Below are 18,670 nucleotides of genomic sequence, written 5' to 3' on the forward strand. Positions count from 1 at the left end.
GCTGACCCCCTTACTGTCATCCCGCACTCCTGGACGCAGAGTATTATTAACTCCCTGCCTCCTAGAACCATCTTTCTTGACGTCGCGTTGGAAGGGGGCCAGCCCCGCGAATGCAGGAAGAACTGGAGATCTACCGGAACAGGGGTCGTTGGGATGGGAAGAGGGCAAAAGAGACGGGAAGTCGGGGGAGACCAGGACCAGGGGGCGGGGGTGTGGGGGGAACAAGACAGGGGGCACAGGACTGGGTATTGAGGGAGAGGAGAACTGGAGGTCGGTGGGACGCGGGCAGGAGGCGGGGGTTCAGGGCGGAGGAGGACGAGGACCGAGGTTCTGGGGAACTGGGGGGAGGCAGGAGGTCTTGGGGGACAAGGAGAGGCCGGGGACCGGGGCGACGGAGGCTAAGGAGATAAGGGGTCTCAGGGTCCGACACCGCCCACTCCCGCAGCCCTGGTGCCCTCTTACCCAGCAGCTCTGTCCACCTCCTCTTGCGACTCCCCAGCCCCGAGGTCGAGGCGGCGCCCTCCACCTGCGAGTCCGACATGGCGGGAACTTGCCATTCCCTCCGCAGCCTCCTGCATCCGGCCCGCGCGGCCTCCCCATTGGCTACGGCCCCCGCGGCCTCCCTATTGGCTGGCGGCTACCCGGCCTCCCCATTGGCCGCCCGGTGCTCGGCCACACTCCGTTGCCCGAGGGGGCGAAGGCCTCACGACGCGGCCATCTTGGTGGCGGCGTGTGCCGCCATGTTGGTGGTGGCAGGAACGAGGCAGGTACCCTGATACCTGGAGAAGGGTGATGTCGCTTTAGAGTTGACGGGTAGCGGAGCGGATTCAAAACAGCGTCACGCGCGAGAAAACGGTGGCATCCTTGTGCATTATTCCTGCCGAGAATGGCCGGCCGATAGTCATGCCGAAAAACCCGACAAAGCCACAACCGAGACTAAAAAGCGCTGAGCTGTGTTGTTCATCCATCTGGGCGCCCCGGTTCCTGGAGTTGGAAGGGGGCGAACCCGCGCGGGCTGCTTGCGGCCCAGTGAGACCTTCTGCAGCGATACAGACAGTCTGAGGCTAGTGCGACTGAGCCCTCCTTGTTAACTTCTATTTGACTTTAATTTAAACGTAAGTGGCCGCAGGTGCCCATGAGAATGGGTCGCAGGTGTTAAAACCTCGAAGAAAGCAGGTCCCGTGGGGCGCGGAATCGTACTGCGTCGCTGCGGTGGCTTTCCCTCGATGCTCTTACCTGTGAGATTCATGGATGTTGTGCTTAGCTGTAGTTAACTTGTTTTCATGGCTGTCTAGTATTCCCTGGATAAATAAATATATATACACACATATAACATAATTTGTATAATTTATTTTCTGTAAATTCTGATGTTTTGAGATTTTAAAAGCCTTTCTGGCTAGGGAGAGACTTCCCCCCCCCCCCGGGGGGGCCCACAGGAGCCTGCCGTTGTTAAGAAACTGTCCAACTCAGAGCCACACCTCCTCCGTCTGGCCTCAATCCTAGGAGGCTATAGTGTGCTACCTTCATCATACCCTGGCCAGCTGCCGGGCAGCTACCACCGCTGGAGCCCACAGCCCACCAAAACTATTCAGACTAGCCAATCGTAGCGGTTTACCCTGCTCAGCCTTAACTTTCATGGGAAAACTCTGATAAAGACCTTGATCTCTATCAAAATCAGCCTTACTATTCTGTCCCCTAGCCACCTTGGAGCTGCCTCGTGTGGCCTTTCACAGCCTGCCATTCCTGCAGTGTCTAGGACCTGTGAATATAATGCAATTTGTTTTTTCCTGAGCCTCTTCGGTCTCCTCTTGTGACCATCTCATAAAGATTACAAAATAGATTTTTTTTTCAGTTAAACCTATGGCAGCTTAAGGTTAGAAATGAGGCCTCGGAGCCTGGTTTGCACACACCGTGGGTCCGGGGGGACCAGCAGTGGACAGAGGGCCATAGGGCTGTCACACTGGTGAACAACAGGCAGAGGGAGCGTAGAGTGATGCTTGGCTCGTTTCTGTTTAGGATGAACTGTGGATTCTCTTAACACCTCGAATTGAAAGAGCACTTACATGGGGCGCCTGGGTGGCTCAGTTGGTTGAGCACCGACTTCGGCTCAGGTCACGATCTTGCGGTCCGTGAGTTCGAGCCCCGCATCAGGCCCCTGTGCTGACAGCTCAGAGCCCGGAGCCTGTTTCAGATTCTGTGTCTCCCTCTCTCTGACCCTCCCCCATTCATGCTCTGTCTCTCTCTGTCTCAAAAATGAATAAAAACGTTAAAAAAAAAAGAGCACTTACAGATTTGTTTAAACAAACTTTACCATATAATCATGTTTATGCATATATGATAAAACAAACATAAGTGAAAAATGCTTCGAGGGTGTCCTGAGCCCTGACTTCTGAAGGGTGAACTAAAAACCAACTTGGTTGTCCTGAGTGTTAAAACCCGGTTCTTCCCTGCTACGTAACGCTTCCTCCTGAGTATCTCCTCTACTTCTGACAGGTCTGGTCCCCAAATGTGTGGGCATTTTTCCCCTAAGCAATTCACTGTGACACCAACTGGGTATATTATAATTCAAATAAATTCTGACACTATTTATGGGGACAGTATCAGATCCCACAGGTGAAGAGCTCGGTCTTATCAGCTTACCGCCCACTTCAGATGCCACTTCCAACAGTAGGTCCCCAGATTTCCCAGAACTTCTGTCAACAAATCCGGGGGTCCCACGACCCCCTCCTCAGGTTTGATTAATTTGCTAGAGTGGCTCATAGAAGTCAGGTAAACACAGTTACCAGATCATTAAAGGCTGTGAGAAAGGGTACAGGTGAGATGAACCGCTACACAGGGTGAGGTCCAGGGGAATCCCAAACACAGGCCATCTGTCCTCATGGAACTGGGGTACATCTCCCTCCAACTGTTGTGTTCGCCAACCTGGAAACTCTCCCAACACTGTACTGTTGGGATTTTACAGAAGTAAAATCATCATGAAGGCGTGATTGATCATTAGCTCCATTTCCAGCCCCTTTTCCCTCCCTAGAGGATGGGGACCAAGCTGAAAATTACAAGCTTCTCTAATCATTACTTGGTCTTTCTGGTGACCAGCCGAGCCACGCAGGAGCCACCTAAGTTACCCCATCAGAACAAAAGGTGCTCCTACTGTTATCACTTAGGAATTTACAAGAGTTTCAGGAGCTCCGTGCCAGGACCAGCGGGGAGAGACCAAGATGTATTTTCTGTCCTCTCCCAAAGGGTTAGAAGAGCCGAATCACCTCTCAGCTGAGGCTCAACATCCAGCTTTTCACACAATATCACCCTGTCAGCCACGGAGCCCTCTTGTGATGCAGGAGGCCCTCGAAGAGCGCCCCGCTGTCAACTCCTGGATTGTCTTCCAAACTTCTGGAAAGGGCACACTTTCAAATCTGTGTGCAGGCTATGACCCTCTGCGGAACTGCTGGCAGGCCCGGCCCAGATCTGGAGCTGCTCACCTTGAGATAAATGCCCACAAAACCCCACGGGGGGGCGACACAAGCCGGGCAGTGGGCTGCAAGATATGGCCGCAAGTTCTCCCCCACCGTCGAGAGGTGGAGTCTATTTCCATCTCTTTGGTCTGGACAGCCAATGAGACGTGAGTAACATGATACAAACAGAACCTTGAGAAGAGCTTGTGCTTTAGAGTTGGGATCGCTGAGCTCCCCAAGGAACACACCTGAGCCAGCCTACCTGAGGATGAGGCTACGTGGAAGAAAGGTGGGGGCCCGGCCAACAACAGTCCCAGTCCCTGGCGGGCAGCCGGTCCAACACCAGAACCTGGGAATGAGGCCATCACAGGCTGTCCAGCTGCCAGCAAAACGCCGGTGATGTAGGAGCGGGAGTGAGGCTGGCTCACTAGAGGAATGATGGGCTAAGGAAACCACTGTCACTTTAAGCCACTAAGGTCTTGCGATGGTTTCTTACAGAGCCACAGATCATTGATAAAGTCCTTTACACCTGATCTATCATAGGAGCGGGGGGGCGTGAATATCATTCCAACTTACAGACAGGAAACGGGCATTCGCAGGTTAAGGGATTTGCCCAAGGACACACAGCAAATACATGGCAAAGACAGGAAAAGAACTCAGGTCTGTCTGATCCCCAGACCTAAGCTCTTAAACTGGAGACACGGGCAGGTGGGGCTACAGCCCTCTAATGGAAGAGGGAGAAGAGCCTCCTGGGTTTGCACTCCACATAATTCCTCCTCCTCAGCCTCTGCCTTCCCAAAGACAGGGTATTGGGAAAAAGAGATATCCCTGAGAAAGAGAACCCAAACTAGGCTGGCTCCCTCCCTCCTGCATCTGCCTTGCGTCCTCAATGCCTGGATTTCTCACCTTTTCCTGGCACTTCTGTCCAGCATACGGAGACCCTGCCTCGTTTCATGACAATGTCTATATGGAAATGGCCCAGAACAGAAGAAAGAATGTGAAGATGAGTGTTTCCTTGACATTGCCCAAGGTGCCAGGAAACACCGAGTCTCTTACAGATCCTGAACCCCATGTCCAGCCCCGTATCCAGATGGGATATGACCAAAAGGCTTTCACAGCACAAGAATCCACAAAAGCAAGTGCCCTGGGGATACTCCTCCAAGCCCTCGGGGGGGGCAGGAGAGGCCATTAGGTGGTCCACTCCTACCCCACCCCCAGCAGCCTCAGGAGCACTAGAGGTGTCTGCGCTCCACAAGGCCACCCTGCCTCTGGCAAGTGTACCTTTGCCTCAAAGTGAAGCCTGCTTTGAACTGTCCATCTGCCCATGGGCCATGCTGACTGCTCGGGTCTCACTTAGCACAACAACTTAGACACACAAAACAGGGCCTTGGGTGTGTGGGTCAGGAATAGGAAATCAGAACCCACAGAGTCCCCACAAGGGGTTCTGCCAGACCCTTTGCACTCTGTAGGCCAAGTGTGATGGTGTGAATTATAATGGCTAGAAAGTGCAGAGAACAGACCGGTTCACAAAAAGGCGAAGACTCATTCTCAGGGAAGACCCTAAGACAAGCCTGGGGGGAAGAGCTGGTGCCCCGTCAGGAAGCCCGTCCCATGTAGCTGGGCCCCTTCCCACCTCCACCCTGGCCATGCCTCTGACAGACCCTAGGCCACAATAAGAGCTGTCCGTTTTAAGCACCCTTTAGGTTATTTGAAGGGGGAGTTTATTAAATTGGGGGAACATCATTTCCACTTGGCCATGAGTCAGTCCGAGAAAAGCTTTGCTCTGTTAATTTCCCCAAGCTGCTGTCAGGGATGGAGACCTGGATTATTTTTTTTAAGTTCATTTATTGATTTTGAGAGAGAAAGAGAGAGACAGAGACAGAGAGAATCCCAAGCGGGCTCTGTGCTGTCATCGGGGCTGGTGAGATCATGACCTGAGGTGAAATCAAAAGTCAGATGCTTAACTGACTGAGCCCCCCAGGTGCCCCTGATTATTTTAACTAGAATAAAATCAGACTTATTCGTGTTTTCCTAATGCTTGTCAAATTCCAAAATGTAAACACAACAAATCCATACTCTTGGAAATCACTAAAAAAATTGCTCTAGGCAGCTGAAGTTTTAAAAGAGCTTTATGCAAATTACCAGCTCCTGGAAACAGCACCCACCTGTCGGGGGCTGTGCTCAGAAACACTGAGCATGTGCAAACCCCAGGCCTCGGCTGTCTGTCCTCACGTTGTGGCCTGAGGCTTGCCTGAGTCAGGTCCCGTGTGCCTACATCTGTGCAGGTAAGCCTTGTGCGGGGCCAGTGCCCACCCCCAGTTCCCCGTGAGGACACCAATATTCTACATTCCTATCATTACGGGTTGTTGGGTTGCAGGAAAAGCTGGCCAAAGGTGTTTGGTGCTGCGATGGACTCTTTTAATCAGGAAGCCGAGGGGGAAGCAGAATTCATAAGAACCTCTCCTGTGAGTTCCTGGACCTCTCAAGAATGAAAACAGACCAAAGAAGACCTTCAGGCTCAGTTTCTCCATTTGTAAAACTGGCCTGAGAGACGCCACAGTTCTGTTACCGTCTGCTCACTTGGCCCTTGTGTGTCCAAGTCCAGAGTGCTGTGTCCACGCTCCAGAGTGCCCTTTAGTACTCAGTCTGGAGCTGAGGCCCGGCTGAGACCTGCTGAGGGGACATGCAAGTGAGGAGACCTCCTGTCACCCAGAACGCTCCTTCCACTAGAGCATGGGGTGTTTCCTCACCTCCATGGCCCGTATGAGCTTCCGTGTGCACTTTCCAAAAGGATTGGTCTCTAAGGAAGGATGTGGGTGGATCCCTACCACTCACACTGATGAGGGAGCATAAGGCAAGCTGAGGGCAAAGTACAAGCTGCAGCACCCCCCCCCCCCCCATCACCAGGTGGGGTGTGTGTCACATTCCTGGGACACTCAGGCTGACCAAGAACACATGGAAGGAGAGAAAAACAAATGTTGACTGAGATCACAGTCCTGCAGGACAGGAGTCCCCTTCAGTTTACATACATCTTGGCAGGTTACAGGAGAGGGGCAATCTTATCCATAGCCTAATCCAGAAAACTATAGATTCAGTTTCCCGGAGCCCTAATATCACCCTCCCCTCCATAGCGATGTGGGAACAAAGGTAAGAAGGAAATGGCAGGTGGAAATTCTTTATTACCTGCAGCCCATTGACAAATATTTCAGGCAAATACAGGTAACACACTTCCCCAGAAACCACCCCCCCCCCACCGTCGTAATGTTAATGTCTTATAGAGGGAAAACAACCTTAGCTTGATAATAGCTAGGCCTCCCATATCTTATGAATCTTCTTTAACATATGAAAATCCCTTTGGGAAATTCCTCTTGCCTTTATCTCCCCCAACTCCATAATATATAAACATTCACCCCTCACACTTAGAGCACAGCTGTTTCTGCCCACGGGTCCTGTCCCGCTGCTTTAATAAAATCACCTTTTTGCACCAAAGATGCCTTCAAGAATTCTTTCTTGGCCGTCAGCTCTGAACCCTACCATCACTCCCAAACCTCATCACACTCACTGCTTCTCAGGCACAGCATAGGAAGATGTGAGATATTCATTTCAAACATGGAAAGGACGTTCCCCCACAATTATAATAGCAGACACACGTGCATTGACAAATAACATTAAAGGGGCCAAGAAACACTGACTTGCCCACAATCATACCCAAGACAAACACTATTAATATTTCACTGTGCCTCTTTCAGGTTTCTCCTTGGTAAATACCTTTTCAATAGATTTTTTAAGTTTATTTATTTATTTTGAGAGAGGGAGAGGGAGAGAGAGAATCCCAAGCAGACTCCGCACCGTCAGCGCAGACCCTAATGTGGGGCTCAAGCTCACAAACTGTGAGATCACTGAAGGGGTTTTGAAATGGTGGGGGACCAGAGCTGATAACCAAGAAATAATTCATGAGCCGTCTTTGATGCAAAAAGGTGATTTTATTAAAGCACTGGAACAGGACCTACGGGCGGAAAGAGCTGCACTGGCGGGGCCTCTGGGGGGCTCAGTCGGTTAAGTGTCCGACTTCAGCTGAGGTCACCATCTCACGGTTTGTGGGTTCGAGCCCCACATAGGGCTCTGTGCTGACAGCTCAGAGCCTGGAGGCGCTTCAGATTCTGTGTCTCCCTCTCTCTCTCTGCCCCTCCCCCGCTCATGCTCTGTCTCTCTCTCCAAAAAAAAAAAAAAAAAGAGCTGCCCTGGGATTGTGAGGAGTGACTGATCATATACTTGGGAGTTTGGGGAGGTAAAGGCAAGGGAAAGTTTCCAAAGGGATTTTCACATACTAAAGAAGACTCACAGGACACTGGAGGCCTAGCTAATTGTCAAGTTAAGGTTGTTTTCCCCTCTAGCAAAGCATTAACATCAAGACAGTAGACAGTTCCTGGAGAAATGTTATACTCTGCCTGTCTCAAATATTTGCCAATGGGCTGCAGGTTATAAGGAAATTTAATTTTACCTGCCATTTCCTTCTGCCCTTGTTTCCCCACATCAACCATGCCCTGAGCCGAAATCAAGAGTCTAAGCCACCAAGGTGCCCCCTTAAATCCTTTCTAATTGCTTCAGGATGTTGTCTGCGGCTGAGCAGATAAGTCCTTGTCCACGGCTTTCCCTTGCACCTTTGAAGACTGCAGAATTATCTTTATTGCCTCAGGATAAATTTCACATAGCAAAATTGCTGGGTCAAGACCACACATACATTATCATTTGCTTTTTATTTTTTGGCCTTATGGGGTCCTTACCAAGTGAAGATTCAAGAGTACCGCAGAAGTGCTATGTGCCAAACCCAGCGATTTCACTGCTAGCTCCGTAGTCAGGGGGTTGAAAGCTCCTTTATGAAATCCTGGGATTCTAGCACACAGAATATTAAAAATATGTTTATTACAGGAAACCACCAAAATCATAGAGGAGAACACAGGCAGCAACCTCTTCGACCTCAGCCACAGCAACTTCTTGCTAGACATGTTGCAGGACGCAAGGGAAATGAAAGCAGAAATGTACTGGGATCTCATCAAGATAAAAAGCTTCTGCACAGCGATGGAAACAATCAACAAAACTAAAAGACAGACTGTGGGATGGGAGAAGATATTTGCAAATGACGTTTCTTTTTAAAAAAATTTTTAAAGTGTATTTATTATTGAGAAACAGAGAGAGACAGAGCATGAGCATGGGAGGGGCAGAGATAAGGGGAGACACAGAATCCGGAGCAGGCTCCAGGCTCTGAGCTGTCAGCGCAAAGCCCGATGCAGGGCTCAAACTCACAAATTGCGAGATCATGGCCTGAGCTGAAGTCGGACATTTAACCGACTGAGCCACCCAGGCACCCCTGCAAATGACATTTCTGATAAAGGGTTATTATCCAAAACCTATTCCTAAAAAACAAATAATCCAACTAAGAAATGGGCAGAAGACATGAATAGACATTTTTCCAAAGAAGACATCCAGATGGCTAACAGGTGCATGAAAAGATGCTCAACATCACTCTCATCAGGGAAATAGAAATCAAAACTACAATGAAATACCACCTCACACCTGTCAGAATGGCTAAAATTAACAAGACAGGAAACAACAGGTGTGGGCGAGGATGTGGAGAAAAGGGGAATAATTTGCACAGTTGGTGGGAATGCAATCCGGTGCAGCCGCTCCGGAGAACAGTGTGGACGTTCCTCAAAAAGTTAAAAATAGAACTACCCTATGTTCCAGCAACTGCACTACTAGGTATTTACCCAAAGGATTAAAAAAAATACAGATTTTAGGGGTTACATGCACCCCCATATTTATAGCAGCATTTTGTGTGTGTGTGTGTGTGTGTACATATATATATATATATATATATATATATATATATATATATATGGGTGGGTGATGGGCATTAAGGAGGGCACTTGCTGTGATGGGCACTGGGGTGTTCTACATAAGTGATAAGCCACAGAATTCTACTTCTGAAACCAATATTGCACTGTTAACTAACTAGAATTTTAATAAAAAATTGAAGAAAAAAAGAAAAATGTTTAATGGATTCAAGGGTTGTCTTGATCACATCATCTTTTATTGCTTTACTCAGAAAATTATCTTTTTTCTAAGTTTATTTTGAGAGAGAGAGAGAGAGCATGAGCAGGGGAGGGACAGAGAGAGAGGGAGACAGAATCCCAAGCAGGCTCCATGCTGTCAGCTCGAACATGGGGCCAGATCCCATGAACCGTGAGAGTGTGACCTGAGCTAAAACCACGAGTTGGACGCTCGGTCGTCTGAGCCACCCAGGTGTCCCAACTCAGGAAATTCTTTAGAAGAATTAGCTTTTCTTTATTTCTTCTCTCTCTCTCTCTCTCTTTTCCCTTCAGCACACGGTGGTATGTAATGTAATAATTACTACTACGGTTTGGTAGCACAGCCTTGATCCGTGCTAAGGTCCCGGCAGTTTTGCTCCCTGTAGGGTTATATGGCAGCCCCCGGAAAGAACTGTCCATGTCCTACCCTGAAATCTGTAAATGTGATCTTATTTGGAAAGAGGGTCTTTGCAGATGCAACTAATGAAGGATCTTGAAATGAGATCATTCTGGACCGTCTAGGGTGGGTCCTAAATCCAATGACAGGTATCCCTTCATTCACTGCTATACCCTTAGCAGTTAGAACACTGTCTAGCACTTAGAAATGGATACATAAATACTTGTTGAATTGAATAATTTTTTAAAAGAATCTGTTGTTCAACTTTACTTTAATAAGAGAAATGGAAATTAAGCGACTCTTCACCCATCAAAGATTCAAAAGTGTAATCATACACTGTGAACTTAGGCAAGCAGGCCCCACCCAACATTACCAGTGGGGAACTGGTACAGCCTCTGTGAGAGCTGCTTTAATAATACTTATCAAAATTCTGAATGTGTATATCCTTCAACTCAGCAAGTCCATTTCCTAGAATTTGGAGTGAACACATAGAGGGGCGGCTCAGTGAGTTAAGTGTCTGCTTCAGCTCAGGTCATGATCTCTAGGTTCATGGGTTCAAGCCCCACAAGGAGCTCTGTGCTGACAGCTTGGAGCCTGGAGCCTGCTTCAGATTCTGTGTTTCCTTCTCTCTCTGCCCCTCCCCAACTCGCGCCCTGTCTCTGTCTCTCAAAAATAAATAAACATTAAAGAAAATTGTACTGAACACATATAAAAGGGTAAGTGTCGACTGTACTCCCACAGTGTCTGAGGTATTTGGAACAGCAGTATTAAGCCCAGAAAATCCTGGCCATCATGGAGCCCATGCTATGTATAAGGTTATTCACTCAAGACTGGGAACATCCTACGTGCCCACCAGTAGGGAACTGGATGGGGAGATTATGGCGTCCCCACAAAGGGATATACAGTTGTACAGACAGGTGCAGAGGGTCCTTACACACTGATATCAACCACTCCCCCCACACTGATGAATGGAGAAGCAGAGCACAGGACAAGGTGTATGATGTGCCTCTCTCTGTGTAAAAAGGGGATGTGTATGTTTGCAGCAGGCGAGTGGCATTTCTGGAAGGACCGATAAAAGATCAGTCACGGTGACTGCCTGGGGCCAGTGTGTGGTTGAAGACTTCTCAATCTTTGCACATCAAGTCCTGTCAAATTAGCCAACACCAATTTGCACAGTTATTTCTATATTCTTACAAAGTTCAGGCCCCACACAGGCATCTGAGGCTCATCCTATCATCAAGATAATTGTCACTTGTGATGTAAAATTTCCTTTGCTCCAGGCTGAGAAAGATGTGATGGGAGAGAGAGAGAGAGGGAGAGAGAGAGAGAGAGAGAGAGAGAGAGAGAGAGAGAGAGAGAGAGGTTCATACAGCAGCTAGTGTTTGAGTAATAATTTGGAAAGTCCCGGACTCATTTTTAACCATCCTGCATTACCTGTTCATAACATAAATAAATTCAAACTTTGTAAATGACCTTGAATGTCTTCGGTGGGAAGCAAATAGTGTCCTCATGTATTTACCCCTGATCCCCTCTCCTTGTCCTGTGACACACAGAACGGCCCTGCCTGCTGTCTATGACCTCCTAGGGTTTCCTCAGTCATCTTGGCTTAGCTCTGGAACTTTAGTCCTCATTCTGTGCTCTGAATGTCCTCCTCCTCCTCCCTTTCCCTCCTGCTTTCTCCGTCTGTTCGGGCTCAGTCACGTTAGCCTCTGTGTCTTCACAACTACTAGCCTTCAAGGAACGCCCAGGCCCAGGGTCCTTCCCTCGCGACTATCCTGCGCTCCCTTTCAGAGATGAAGCACATTCGGGCTCTATCTGACACCCATGGGATTCATGGCCTTTATCATCATCCCAAAATAAACCTAATGTACAAAACCACTGCCTATCGAGTTTCAGCTTTTCCTCCCAGACCCCTGAGCCTTGCCTGGCTGCAAGGAGCATGACAAAGGGGACATTCAGGGGCCTCTGAACTGCGGCAACAGGGGGCCTGGGTGCTCACTGCCCTCAGTGTGTATGGGTCCCTCGGGAAAAGCTGACCTGCTTTTCAATCGGAAGTGGAGTAAGGTGTGGACAGAGAGAAAACTCTGCACTTCGCTTGCCACAGGTGAAGCGGTTCTCCCTGTGTCTAGGGGAATAGAACTGCCCGTGCACTTGACTCGCTCTGAACTTTGTCTCAGAACACTCAGAGCACTCTCGTGATGCCATCCTGGACCCCGGAGCCCTGTACTGCTCTCCTGGGATCATGTAACTGTAATCCACAAGCGCACCTGGGAATCCAGCCTCAACTTATCTTTTTGAACCCCAGGAGCTAAAATTAGGACTGTCTAGCTTCTGTGTCTGCAAAGATGCTCAGAGGTGTTTTTTTTTTTTTTAGCTTTTTTTAATGTTTATTTTTGAGAGAGTACAAGTGGGATAGGGGCAGAGAGACAGGGAGACAGGGGATCCTAAGTGGTCTCTACACTGACAGCAGAGAACCTGATGTGGGGCTCAAAGTCAGGAACCATGAGATCATGACCTGAGGTAAAGTCAGACACTGAACCAACTGAGCCACTCAGGTGCCCCTTTTCAAAAAATTTTTAAAGTTTATTTTCTTATTTTGAGAGAGCACAAGCATGAGTGAGTTGGGGAAGGGGCAGGGAGGAGTGGTGGAAAGAGAAAGACAGAAAGAGACAGAGAGAGAGAGAGAGAGAGAGAGATTGATTGAGAGTCACAAGGAGGCTCTACACTGCCAGCATGCCGGGGCTCAAACTCAGGAACCATGAGCTCATTCCCTGAGCCGAAATCAAGAATCAGACACTTAACTGACTGAGTCATCCAGGGGCCCCTTAGAGGTATAATTCTTAGAGCTTTTGGATCTATGGCTAACTGCAGTTGTGAGCCACCCACCCCTCCAACTGCACTCCCATGGTATGGGCACGATCTACATAAGGCCCCTGCAAAGCATCAAACACATGGTTAAAAACAGCATAACCAGTGGGGCTCCCTGCTCACATCAAGCACCTGTACCACATCCATTTATAGAGACCATGTTTCCTTGTGTGCTATTATTCACTCACAAGGGGCAGGAAGGGACATCAGCGGGTTTTCTACTGGTCCTTCCCAGGCAGAAGACATGAATGCTTGGTGCTCCCCAGTGTTGTGAACATGAACAGCCTACCCCATAGAGTGAATATTTGGGGAGCATCTTTGCTAATGTGATGAACTGATAAGTAACTCTCCAATTCCAAGCGTTGGTGGTCGGTCAATGCACTCAGTGTTCCTATCCTGTCCCCAAGCACAGCAGCCAAGAGAGGGAGATGCAGAATCCGAAGCAGGCTCCAGGCTTCGAGCTGTCCGTACAGAGCCTGATGCGGGGCTCGAACTCACAGACCACGAGATCATGACCTGAGCTGAAGTCGGACGCTTCACTGACTGAGCCACCCAGGTGCCCCTTCACTACCTTTTATCAAAAGTGTGGGCTGGGGGAGTGCCTGGGTGGCTCATCTGGTTAAGTGTCCAACTCTTAATTTCTGCTCAGGTCACGATCTCATGGTTCGTGAGCTGGAGCCCCAAATCCGGATCTATGTGTCAGCGCAGAGCCTGCTTGAGATTCTCCCTCTGCACCCCTCTGCTTGTGTTCTCTCTCTCTCTCTCTCTCAAAAATAAATAATTAAACTTAAAAAAAAAAAAAGTATGGGCTGGGCTTGGTACTCCCCCACAGGAAGGACATGGTTATCTTGACTGTGACTTATGACTAACAGATAGAACTTGTCACTGCACCCAGAGTTCCCACCAACCAGGTGAGAAGTCGGGTGCGCCCAGTTGCTAGAGCCACGGGAAAATTTTATCAGGTTTCTCTTCCAGTGGATTCACGCCTCATTTCTTATTATCGGCTTAGAAGCTGCTCTTGGGCACCCAGTCTACAAGCTTAGAATCCCTCTCACTGCTGCCACCACCCTTAGGCCAATGTCAGCCTTCCTCCTCACTGTAGGCCCATATCTACGTCTCATCCGGTACTTTCTGGGAGGTTGGGTGCATAAATGACCTAGGAGAACAAACGATGTAGTTTCTACAAACATCTAGAGAATTGACTGATGCTTCTGGTCCCTCATTTTGGTCACGGCTAAGGGGACAAAGCTTGAAACATCAAGAGATAAGTACTCTTTTGGCATATGGATTTGGTTTGATTTCCATCATGCTATTTTGCATAGCCAAAGCACTGTAAATCTTATAATTTAAAAATAAATTACTTCGGCATCTGGGTGGCTCAGTCTGTTGAGCATCTTATTAGGTTTCGGCTCAGGTCGTGATCTCACAGTTTGTGAATTCAAGCCCCGCGTCGGGCTCTGTGCTGACAGCTCAGAGCCGGAGACTGCTTTGGATTCTGTGTCTCCCTCTCTCTCTGTCCCTCCTACATTTGTGCTCTCTTTCTCTCTCAAAAGTAAATAAATAAACATTAAAATTTTTTATTTATTTATTTTATTTATTTATTTATTTTTAAAACGTTTATTTATTTTTGAGACAGAGAGAGACAGAGCATGAATGGGGGAGGGTCAGAAAGTCAGAGACACAGAATCCGAAACAGGCTCCAGGCTCTGAGTTGTCAGCACAGAGCCCGACGTGGGGCTCGAACTCACGGACCGCGAGATCATGACCTGAGCCGAAGTTGGCCGCTTAACCGACTGAGCCACCCAGGCGCCCCTAAAATTTTTTAAAAAGGGGGGGAGCACCTGAGTGGCTCAGTTGGTTCAGCATATGATATCAACTCAGGTAATGATCTTGCAGTTTGTGAGTTCGAGCCCCACATCCGGCTTGCTGCTGTCAGCGCAGAGCCTGCTTTGGATCTTCTGTTCCCCTCGCTCTCCTCCTCCACTGTCACTCTCAAAAATAAATAAAACATTAAAAATTTTTTTTTAACTTTTAAAATAAAAAATAAAAATAAATTACTTAAGGGGCTCCTTGTTGGCTCAGTCAGTAGAGCATGTGACTCTGGGTCTTGGGGTTGTGAGTTCAAGAGATCACTTAGGAAAGAATAATCTTAAAAATAAATAAATGAATAGCTTAAGAACAAAAAAAAAAAAAAGGAAAAAAGATAAAGAGAACCTAACTTCTTTTTTAATGTTATGTATTTGAGAGAGAGACAGACAGAGTGCTAGTGGGGGAGGGGCAGAGAGAGAGAGACACACACAGAATCCGAAGCAGGCTCCAGGCTCAGCACAGAGCCTCACATGGGGCTCAGACTCATGAACTGTGAGATCATGACCTGAGCCAAAGTCAGACGCTTAACTGAGCCACCCAGGTGCCCCCAGAACCTAACTTTTATAAAATCCCATTAAAATCCCTGTTCTGAATCTTTCTGGCTAATGTCTTGGAAGGTGCTCAGGGACTCCTGAAAGAACAGGGCCAGATCAGAAAGAGTATTGTCATCTCACACAGGTGAACTCAAGGGCCACTGGTCAGCTAGGTATCAGTCCACTACATGAGGCCCCTCAGCAAGGCCCATGCTCATCAAATGAGATCCTAAAACCATGTGGTCAATTAAGGAAATCTGAGACCCTTTGAAGAAGGGGGAAGGAACGTCTTGCTACAGCCTAACTGGCTTCCAATCAAAGTGATTATCACCTTCCGCTCTGTCCACTCACTGCACCTAAGGGTGCCCCTCCTGAGGGTGCCCCTGGCTCCCGGAAGGGGAGGGGTCAGCCAAGCTGTGGTGGGAGCAACGGCCCTGGTTTCTGAAGAGTTGGTGGTGAGAGCTACACGACCAGAGGTGTTGTGAATGGAAGTCTTTATTTCCCTGGAATCTGAAAGCAAAAACCACTCCTTGTTTGGGCCCACTGTGTTGGGAGAGGAGTTTCCAGATCACATACACCTGGCACTGTGTGACTTGAGGCAGGAACTTTCCTAAACCACTGTGCAGAAGCTACTGCTTGTGAATTAAGACTCTTCCCTGAAGGTTTCTTGCTACTGCTGTCCTAAAGTAGCCGTGAAATTTCTCGCTCACCCTATTGTACCCATGGTTGGTGGGGTGGGGGGTAAGGAGCAAAGGCCAGACAGGAAGATTAACCTGAGTCCTAGGTTCTTTGCACAATTTATTCAGGAGATAGGCTATTCCTGCACTCCATGTCTCTACTTTTCCTTCTACAAAGCACCAATGCTGTTATTTTTGGCTGCGTAAGCTTGGTGAACTGAAAGTTGCCCAGCTGTTGAATGTAAAAACTTTTGGCACAATTCATCTTTATCAAATTCCTTTCTGTTCGAAAATTATACATCCAGATGGGATGATGTGACATTAGGGCCCCAGGGGGCAGCCTACACCCCTCACCAAGTGCCCATCCCCTTTCCCCAAAGTGTTAATTGCCACCTTGCTGTGGCGATCCCCTCTTCCCAGGGATCCAGGTTTGGGACCAGTCGCCTTAAGGCCAACTATTTTCCAATTGCATTTGGGCCCTGCTATCCTGACCCAGTTACAACTATGGCTCAGGAGGTCTCGGGATTTGCGTGAGTAAAGTTACTTGTGTGCCTGGGTGCCGCCCCTCCCGTGAGTGAGCTGGCTTGGAATGCAGGCACAGATAACTTTCAAGTGAGAGCTCCGCCTCTGTTTATTTTTCAGGGAGACACTCGAGCATTTAATCCAGACTTGGGTCTCCTGCTACAAAGAGTCCTTCATCGAATACTTCATAGCGCAGGGTCTCCCCGGCTCACATCGCTCTGTAGTAAGTGACCTCTTGAGGTCACCTTGCCAGCCGGCCCCCACAGAGGCCACTGCAGGCATTTGCTCCTCCGAACCGAAGTCGGATGTGTGTTTGTGCGGGGTGGGGGTGGGGGTTCACATGCCTCTTCACTGTCTCCCGCATTCCAGCATCAATAGTGCCCGAGGCCCCCAATCACTGCAGTGTCTTGGACGGGGTGCCTCCTTACACAAGCGTCAGAGAGCCTGGGGAGCGCGCCTCCCTCCGGCCCCGGCTCTGCGCGCCCAGCCACCCCGCACCTCCCCCACTCCGCCTGGCCCGCCCGGTCCCCCAGGGCCGGGAGCGCAGCCTTCCCAGCTTCCCTCACCACCCGCCACACCGCGCCCCTCCCCTCTGCCCCTGCGCAACCCCCCCCCACCCCCGCCACCGGGCCCGGCGCCCCCTCCCCCCTCGCTCCCGCGCCGGCCCCGCCCTCACCTGCGGCCGCTGCGCGGGGCGGGGCCGCCCGAGGATGACAAAGCAGCGGCCGGCAGCGCGGGACCCGCCCCCCGCGCTCGGCGGGTGCGTCGGCCGCCCCGGCGCGGCTGTTATGGAAACCGGCCGGGCGCGCAGGAGGCGATAATGGGGCGGCCATGGCCCGGGCCGGCAGCTCCAGCGGCGACGCGGCCGCGGGGGAGCGGGCCGGGGGCGCGGGGCGGCCGGAGCCGTGGGAGCTGTCCCTGGAGGAGGTGCTGAAGGCATACGAACAGCCCATCAACGAAGAGCAGGCGTGGGCCGTGTGCTTCCAGGGCTGCCGCGGGCTGCGGGGCGCGCCGGGCGGCGGGCGGCGCATCCGGGACACGGCCGACATCCTCCTGCGCCGGGACGGCTCGGTCAGCGCGCGGCGGGAGCCAGGGGCCGCGGGTGAGGGCCGGCGGGCGCGCGGGGGTGTGGCCGGGCGCGCAGGACGCGCCGGGGGGCGGGGGTGGGGGCCGGGGAGCGCGCGCGCGGGGTGTGGGGGGATGGGCTGCGACCCTCCCCTCTCCTCGGCCCTCTCCTCTCCTCCTCTCCCCTCCTCTCTTCTCCTCCCCCTCTCCCCCCTCCCCCCCCCCTCTCCCCCCTTCTCCCCTCTCCCCCCTTCTCCCCTCTCCCCCCATCTCCTCTCTCCTCCTCTGACCTCTCCTCTCCTGTCCTTTCTCGTCCTCTGCTGGGTGCGAGCCCTCTCCGTCCCCACCCTCCCTCTCGTGGAGCCCCCTCTCTGCACCCTCCCTGTCTGGAGCCGGCGCCCCCTTCCACACCCTCCGAGTCCTGAACCCCTGCAGGAGCCCCCCTTTTCGCACCCTTCCACACCCTTCCTTTGCTGGACGGCTTCTCCCCATTCTTCTCTCTCTCACCTGGTGTTGGGATACCCCCTCCCTTTCCTAGAACCCTCCGCCGACCATCCTCTGGTTGCCGGTGGGCAGCCTGCGGTTCGCTTATTTAACTCACAGGAGAAGGATTTTGGCTTTTGATGGTTGAGTACCTTCCATAGACCCAATTCTGCCTCTCCTACCCCCACCTCTCCCCACCTGGCGTTGGTTCCTTCTGCTTTGGGGTCTATAGCCCTCAGTCTTTTTCATCCAGTGATTCCTGGTGTGGAACCCTTCTTGCATGGGTGACTGCAGATGCCTTACGCTGGAAAGGAACGAATGAATGTCTTCTTGGAGCTTTTTTTCGTGGAGATGAAGGTCTAAGGAGGAAGCTGTGTCTTCTTTGGAATCTGCTGAATTTACCAGTTTCCTGGGTTTAATAGCAAGAAGAGTGTGTAAAATTTTGGGAACAGTCTGCTTGGTTTTCCTGCTCTTAATCATCAAGAACAAATAATCCCTTGAAAGATATTTGAAGTCTACTCAAAATAGTGAATCTAAGTGATTTTTAGCCTCTTTCTTAGGAAAAAAAATAATGTATTTTCTTCCCTGGAGAACTGTACTACTGGTCTAGAGCATATGGTAACTAAAAAAAAATTTTTTTTTAATGTTTATTTATTTTTGAGAGAGAGAGCGCAAGCAAGGCAGGGGCACAGAGAGAGAGACACACACAGAATCCAAA

The 18,670-nt window shown here is 50.2% G+C and overlaps 2 protein-coding genes across 10 annotated transcripts in view; one reads left to right on the forward strand and one right to left on the reverse strand.

Annotated features, from left to right (window-relative positions):
- Positions 1–1,215, reverse strand: part of FANCA (FA complementation group A) — a 61,486-nt gene extending 60,271 nt beyond the window's left edge. For 2 of the 7 annotated variants that reach the window (XM_019412887.2, XM_053906786.1), the window contains exon 1: positions 463–609. In XM_019412887.2, coding sequence (XP_019268432.2) covers positions 463–541 — 79 coding nt within the window. In that variant the 5' untranslated portion in view covers positions 542–609. Of the gene's footprint in view, positions 1–462 lie in introns of all 7 variants that reach the window. The other 5 variants (XM_053906785.1, XM_019412893.2, XM_053906788.1 and 2 more) reach the window with 4 other exon arrangements.
- A 15,921-nt stretch (positions 1,216–17,136) lies between these two features.
- SPIRE2 (spire type actin nucleation factor 2) overlaps positions 17,137–18,670 on the forward strand; it is a 37,056-nt gene continuing 35,522 nt past the window's right edge. The window contains exon 1 of one of the 3 annotated variants that reach the window (XM_053906798.1): positions 17,137–17,506. In XM_053906798.1, the coding sequence (XP_053762773.1) occupies positions 17,236–17,506 (271 nt within the window). In that variant the 5' untranslated portion in view covers positions 17,137–17,235. The remainder of the gene's footprint in view (positions 17,507–18,670) is intronic. The other 2 variants (XM_053906797.1, XM_053906799.1) reach the window with 2 other exon arrangements.

The sequence above is a fragment of the Panthera pardus genome, unplaced genomic scaffold (assembly GCF_024362965.1).
Source record: "Panthera pardus isolate Hobbes unplaced genomic scaffold, ASM2436296v1 HiC_scaffold_19, whole genome shotgun sequence".
Classification (NCBI taxonomy): domain Eukaryota; kingdom Metazoa; phylum Chordata; class Mammalia; order Carnivora; family Felidae; genus Panthera; species Panthera pardus.